Source organism: Bufo gargarizans, chromosome 9, assembly GCF_014858855.1.
Source record: "Bufo gargarizans isolate SCDJY-AF-19 chromosome 9, ASM1485885v1, whole genome shotgun sequence".
NCBI lineage: Eukaryota > Metazoa > Chordata > Amphibia > Anura > Bufonidae > Bufo > Bufo gargarizans.
The window spans coordinates 177,797,065-177,804,753 of NC_058088.1; the positions used below are offsets into that span (position 1 = coordinate 177,797,065).

Genomic DNA, 7,689 nt, shown 5'->3' on the forward strand with positions numbered 1-7,689 from the left:
TCGGGCAAAATGAATATTTTTTCACCCAATCCAGAACTGTCTGGCAGCAGCAGCCCTCTCCTCATAGCCAAGCTGAACCTGTACGTGTATGGGGAAGCCGGGAGGGAGACGGGAGGGAGACTTTTCAGCAAACCATTAAATGAGCACGGCCAGCTTATCATCGCGGGACCTTTTTAGCAAAAAGAGATTGTCCAAAGCAAAACGCCTGGATAAGGACTAGAAACCAGATCTGTCTCTAGCGACATTGATCCATCAGCACGCGGCCTGAGGTCCCCTTGTTTTCCCGGCATTGTTAAGCAAGATCCCCAGCAATGCTTTTCTTGGAAAGATCGATTCATCAACCGAGTCTAAGAGTTAAACCCCCGGGGTTGACATATGCAGTTAACCCACACCCCTGAGACTCAGCAGACCGGATCACGTCACATTGGAAAATCCTCCATCCGGTATATCACATCTGCTAAAGGAACGGCTTCCCCCATTGCAGATTGTCCACATACAGTGTGCAGGTTTATGTGATGCAGAGGTACATATTTATTAGGCACGGTGTCAAAAACCATTGATATCGACAGTTTTCTTCTACCGGTTGTGTACCTTGTGACAGCAATTGCAGCGTTACCACCATCCTTTACTGCATAGGAAATCATCAGCCAGTTCTTCTTCCAGGAGCAGATAAGTGGCTGCCAAACACGGTTTGCTGCCGGAAATTAAGGATATGTTCACATGTGATGTATACGCTGCAGATTTTCCATGGCAGATTACAGTACCTGTAAATATAACTGTTTAACCTTATGAAAAAGCACAACATACCAACAAAGGAAGGGGGTGAGGTTTTACAAAATCTCATCCGCATGCTGCGGAAAAATAAAGTCCACAACTTGACCTGCAGAAGTTAAGACCGGAAGATGTCATTTGATGCTGCGGATTTCGGACACGGATTAAAATCTGCGGCACACTATGCATTCCGCAACAAAATCCAAAGCAGGAATTCTGGCAGATGTTCCATTGCAGAAAATCCTCTGCGGACCTGTCCCATGTGGACGTACCCCAAGGATCAGATCTGTCCCTGTATTGCCTGTCCCATGTGGACGTACCCCAATGATCAGATCTGTCCCTGTATTGCCTGTCCCATGTGGACGTACCCCAAGGATCAGATCTGTCCCTGTATTGCCTGTCCCATGTGGACGTACCCCAAGGATCAGATCTGTCCCTGTATTGCCTGTCCCATGTGGACGTACCCCAAGGATCAGATCTGTCCCTGTATTGCCTGTCCCATGTGGACGTACCCCAAGGATCAGATCTGTCCCTGTATTGCCTGTCCCATGTGGACGTACCCCAAGGATCAGCTCTGTCCCTGTATAGCCTGTCCCATGTGGACGTACCCCAAGGATCAGATCTGTCCCTGTATTGCCTGTCCCATGTGGACGTACCCCAAGCATCAGATCTGTCCCTGTATTGCCTGTCCCATGTGGACATACCCCAAGGATCAGATCTGTCCCTGTATTGCCTGTCCCATGTGGACGTACCCCAAGGATCAGATCTGTCCCTGTATTGCCTGTCCCATGTGGACGAACCCCAAGGATCAGATCTGTCTCTGTATTGCCTGTCCCATGTGGACGAACCCCAAGGATCAGATCTGTCCCTGTATTGCCTGTCCCATGTGGACGTACCCCAAGGATCAGATCTTTCCCTGTATTGCCTGTCCCATGTGGACGTACCCCAAGGATCAGCTCTGTCCCTGTATAGCCTGTCCCATGTGGACGTACCCCAAGGATCAGATCTGTCCCTGTATTGCCTGTCCCATGTGGACGTACCCCAAGGATCAGATCTGTCCCTGTATTGCCTGTCCCATGTGGACGTACCCCAAGGATCAGATCTGTCCCTGTATTGCCTGTCCCATGTGGACGTACCCCAAGGATCAGATCTGTCCCTGTATTGCCTGTCCCATGTGGACGTACCCCAAGGATCAGATCTGTCCCTGTATTGCCTGTCCCATGTGGACGTACCCCAAGGATCAGATCTGTCCCTGTATTGCCTGTCCCATGTGGACGTACCCCAAGGATCAGATCTGTCCCTGTATAGCCTGTCCCATGTGGACGTACCCCAAGGATCAGATCTGTCCCTGTATTGCCTGTCCCATGTGGACGTACCCCAAGGATCAGATCTGTCCCTGTATTGCCTGTCCCATGTGGACGTACCCCAAGGATCAGATCTGTCCCTGTATTGCCTGTCCCGTGTGGACGTACCCCAAGGATCAGCTCTGTCCCTGTATAGCCTGTCCCATGTGGACGTACCCCAAGGATCAGATCTGTCCCTGTATTGCCTGTCCCATGTGGACGTACCCCAAGGATCAGATCTGTCCTGTATTGCCTGTCCCATGTGGACGTACCCAAGGATCAGATCTGTCCCTGTATTGCCTGTCCCATGTGGACGTACCCCAAGGGGAATCAGATCTGTCTCTGTATTGCCTGTCCCATGTGGACGAACCCCAAGGATCAGATCTGTCCCTGTATTGCCTGTCCCATGTGGACGTACCCCAAGGATCAGATCTTTCCCTGTATTGCCTGTCCCATGTGGACGTACCCCAAGGATCAGCTCTGTCCCTGTATAGCCTGTCCCATGTGGACGTACCTCAAGGATCAGCTCTGTCCCTGTATTGCCTGTCCCATGTGGACGTACCCCAAGGATCAGATCTGTCCCTGTATTGCCTGTCCCATGTGGACGTACCCCAAGGATCAGATCTGTCCCTGTATTGCCTGTCCCATGTGGACGTACCCAAGGATCAGATCTGTCCCTGTATTGCCTGTCCCATGTGGACGTACCCCAAGGATCAGATCTGTCCCTGTATTGCCTGTCCCATGTGGACATACCCCAAGTCAGATCTGTCCCTGTATTGCCTGTCCCATGTGGACTACCCCAAGGATCAGATCTGTCCCTGTATTGCCTGTCCCATGTGGACGTACCCAAGGATCAGATCTGTCCCTGTATTGCCTGTCCCATGTGGACGTACCAAGGATCAGATCTGTCCCTGTATTGCCTGTCCCATGTGGACGTACACCAAGGATCAGATCTGTCCCTGTATTGCCTGTCCCATGTGGACGTACCCAAGGATCAGATCTGTCCCTCTATTGCCTGTCCCATGTGGACGTACCCAAGGATCAGATCTGTCCCTGTATTGCCTGTCCCATGTGGACGTACCCCAAGGATCAGATCTTCCCTGTATATGCCTGTCCCATGTGGACGTACCCCAAGGATCAGATCTGTCCCTGTAGTATTGCCTGTCCCATGTGGACGTACCCCAAGGATCAGATCTGTCCCTGTAGTATTGCCTGTCCCATGTGGACGTACCCCAAGGATCAGATCTGTCCCTGTATTGCCTGTCCCATGTGGACGTACCCCAAGGATCAGATCTGTCCCTGTATTGCCTGTCCCATGTGGACGTACCCCAAGGATCAGATCTGTCCCTGTATTGCCTGTCCCATGTGGACGTACCCCAAGGATCAGATCTGTCCCTGTATTGCCTGTCCCATGTGGACGTACCCCAAGGATCAGATCTGTCCCTGTATTGCCTGTCCCATGTGGACGTACCCCAAGGATCAGATCTGTCCCTGTATTGCCTGTCCCATGTGGACGTACCCCAAGGATCAGATCTGTCCCTGTATTGCCTGTCCCATGTGGACGTACCCCAAGGATCAGATCTGTCCCTGTATTGCCTGTCCCATGTGGACGTACCCCAAGGATCAGATCTGTCCCTGTATTGCCTGTCCCATGTGGACGTACCCCAAGGATCAGATCTGTCCCTGTATTGCCTGTCCCATGTGGACGTACACCAAGGATCAGATCTGTCCCTGTATTGCCTGCCCCATTTTCAGTTCAGCTCATTCATTGTATAATGTTATTCCCTTTTTTGTTTTCTCTTCCCATAGGAAGCAAAATCTGGAGGACTCTTTGAAGCGCCCCGTGTCTCCAGAAGAAAGAAAACACTTTCCATCCACACCCGCAGCACCTCCTGCAGCTCCCAGGGCTAATGGCACTGTAGATGGCAGAGGACCACCTCGACGGCGACTTCTTCCACCTACTCCAGGTTTGGAAGCTCCTTTAATTCATACAGAACCAGAACAGCTTTTTTTTAAGGGGTAGCAGTGGCCCTGGCCGGTCTTTGTTTTTTACCTAAATAATAGCATCCTATCCATGTGACCACTGCAGCCAATCACTGGCCTCAGTAGCAATGCTAGTATATATGGCACATGACTGCTGAGGCCACAGATTGTCTGCAGTGGTCATGTGCTGCTGCGGCACGTCATGGCAGCAGTGGTCACAGCAGCAGCTTTGGATTTAACATGGTGAGAAATGTTATAATATTTCTTGCAGCTAGTTTTATTTCTTTAAAGGGGTTATCCAGGAATTTGATATACTGATGGCCTCTTCTCAGGATAGTTCATTACTATCATATCAGTGGGGGTTCTAGGAGCTGTTTCAAGGGACTGCTGCCGTCACCGGAGCTCCGGTGAGCGCTGAGGTCTCTTCACAGCTAACCAACCACAGCGCTGTCCATTGTGTACTGGCTGTGCTTGGTATTACAGCTCACTTGAATGGGACTGGCTGTGCCTAGGCCACGTGACCGATGTACAGTGATGACACTGGCCTTAGAAGAAGCATAAGCGCTCAGGAAGAACCGCAGCCTCATGGAACTGATCTGCCGATATGATATTGATGACTTCGGACTTTGGATTCGCAAAAAACATTGCTGTAATATTGTATGGAGTTCCGGCTCCGTACAGTATTAGAATGTATTGGCTTCGATGAGCCAAAGTTAGTACTTCGCGAAGTCGTGCGAGACTTCGTGTAATAACTTTGGGAATTAATTATACTGTAAAAAACCTTGGTACCGAACTCAGGTTTGGTTCCTAGTGGTACCTTGGAACCAAACCCGAGTCCGGTACCAAGGTTTTTTACAGTAATAATTAATTCCCGAATTTATTACACAAAGTCTCGCATTACTTCCGAAGTCGATTCACTCATCCCTATTGATGACCTGTCCTGTCATCAATATCAACAACCCCTTTAAATAATTGGCAGCGGATCCTATTGGTTTTGATTAGAGCATCTGATAGCGGGCAAACCCCTAACCTTTCCTAATGGGAGAGACAGAGATTGAACAATTGGGTCTTGTACAATATTTGTTAGTTTCTCCAGGAGATAAGCTGCCTTACAACAATTATTCTTCCTGCAATGGGATTTCTAGCTGTGAATCTCTAAGCCTATGCTCTACAGACACCGTGACACAACTAATATCACCTATGTCAGATCCATACTCAACACGGTGATACTTTCTTTGGATCATAGGAAGCAAATCCGCCTTCAGTATCCAGTGCCTGAAAAGACAGGGAAGTTGTGATGATATCCCTATCCCAGGAACATACCATCAAAACGCACCGCCCTGCCGAACCAGAGTGAGTAGCGTTTGTTTCCTTCACTCTTGGACCCTCCATTTTAACTCTTTTTCATACTTTCTTAAATGTTCATTTCAATCCTATTGCATCGTCTACAGGTTTACGGAAGCTCAGACTCCTGGCAAAGAAACAATTATCCAGCAAGCGGTCCACACTCCTGGGCCAATCCCCCAAAACGTGGTCGTCTACTCTATGCCCCTCTTATTTTGGTGGACGAAGACAGCAGCCTGCCCACTATCCCTTGCACTCACTGGTATAGAGAAGAAGAGGACAAGGCACCTTACTGCACTTATACCCAGCTTCATGTGCCTGGGCAGAGGCTGAAGGAAAAGAGAGGGAGCGCAGATAGCCTAGTGGAGGCGGTAAGTAGTCATGGAACTACTCTCCCTCCTGGTCTGACATCAAGTGTGGAGAGACACGACCACAGCCGTCCAATGCCTAGAAAGTATCATGCATGAGTCCAATTCTAATTATTAGAATGCATGTATAATACACTGAGCCTTGGATGGTTGCTTTGATAATTGTCCCATGCAGCATACAGTCACATCTTTCCATGTCTGATGCCAGATGAGGTGGGAGAGTACACCTGCGCAACCCCTTTAATGGGGAACCGGTCACCTGGTTTGGGACCACTAAACCACCAACAAGCTGAGGTTTAGGGTCCCAAACTTGCTCATACCATACCTATTTGTCTCCACCAAAGAAAGTAAATGAATTTCAAACTTACTGGAGAAGAGTCCGGGACTCTTCTCCAGTGGCATCGGGCATGTGTGCAATGCGCTGATGAAGCTTCACTGGATATGCACTGCACGGCGGAATAGTGGCATGGCTCTTACCTGCACAAGTGACGTAAGATGTACTCCTCTCCTCAGCTTCATCACAGCACATGTGCCAGATGCTGCTGAGGAAGAGTCCTGGACTCTTCTCCTGGTAAGTTTGAATTTCATTTACTTTCTTTTTACGGGAATGGATAGTTATGGGCAGGTTTGAGATCCTAAACCCTAGCTGCATAATGGCATGTTGGTGGTTTAGTAGCCCCAAACCAGATGACAGGTTCCCTTTAAGGGTTAGTGCAGGAAGACATGAAAGATGTGACTATATGCTAGATGGGACAGTTACCGAAGCAAATGTCCAAGGCATGGTTTCTATTCATTAGTATTGGACCCTTGCACAATGCTTGGTTGGCATCGGACGATTGTCTCCCACCCAGCGTGCGGTTGAGTCTCTGTACACTTGACCTGGAGGGAGAGTACGTGACCATTAAATCTAAAGCTGTCGGCCAAACACTCTCCGTTTCTGCAGGACAAGCTGATTGGGGGACCATTGACCGTCACATACACATAGGAATCATTATTTGCACACCCAAAAGATATTTTCTTTCTCCCATAGGTTTTGATATCTGAGGGTCTGGGCCTCTATGCACAGGACCCAAAGTTTGTTGCTTTCGCTAAACGCGAGATCGCAGATGCCTGTCACATGACCATTGATGAGATGGAGAGTGCCGCCAGCGACCTTCTAAGCCAGAGTCGAAAAAGCAGTTGGAGCGGAAGCACCGGAGGGAGACCTAATGGAGATGACATGATGGGACAAGTTTACAGCGACGAAGAATCTGTGCACTGCAGAGATGAGGAGGAGCTGAGGGATGAAATGGCGTGCGTATCCTCCTTCTGAGACTCTATTTCCTTCTGAGAGGGAGACTAGCCAAAGCACCTTTATTGTGAGCAGATACTACACCAATATGGACGCCTGTCAGTTCTCGTCATTCTACATGATCATAGAATAAGGCAATAACCCCAATAACTGTAGAAAGAAAGCTAACCTGCATGTTCCGAGGCTAATATAATACTATCTTCTTCCCATTTTGTGCAAGAATCTCCTGAATTCGTAGATTGATTTAGCGCAGGAAGATGATGGCCTCGTATGAGCCGTGCACCTGCCTCGGTCATCCTATGACAACTCTTTGTGCTCGGTGCTTAAAGGAGTTGTCCAGATTAAAGTCAGGCTCAGAATGGTATGCAATAATAAAAGAAGTCATACTCACCATATCGATCCTCTGTTACTTCTGATCAGAGGCTTTCCGGTCCCCCACCAGTCTCTACTGGGGGGTTCGATAAGGTGTGTACGACTTATTTTTATTACTTTGCATCAGTCCTCAACTTTTTATTTATTTAATCAGCAGGACAACTCCTTTAAAGGGGTTGGCCCATCATAGACAATGGGGGGCTTTTCGCTAGGATAT

The 7,689-nt window shown here is 48.9% G+C and overlaps 1 protein-coding gene across 1 annotated transcript in view; it reads left to right on the forward strand.

Annotated features, from left to right (window-relative positions):
- CACNA1F (calcium voltage-gated channel subunit alpha1 F) overlaps positions 1-7,413 on the forward strand; it is a 119,313-nt gene extending 111,900 nt beyond the window's left edge. The window contains exons 45-48 of the mRNA XM_044268874.1: positions 3,924-4,081; positions 5,344-5,459; positions 5,549-5,812; positions 6,840-7,413. Coding sequence (XP_044124809.1) covers positions 3,924-4,081; positions 5,344-5,459; positions 5,549-5,812; positions 6,840-7,121 — 820 coding nt within the window. The 3' untranslated portion in view covers positions 7,122-7,413. The remainder of the gene's footprint in view (positions 1-3,923; positions 4,082-5,343; positions 5,460-5,548; positions 5,813-6,839) is intronic.
- The last annotated feature ends 276 nt before the right edge of the window (positions 7,414-7,689 follow it).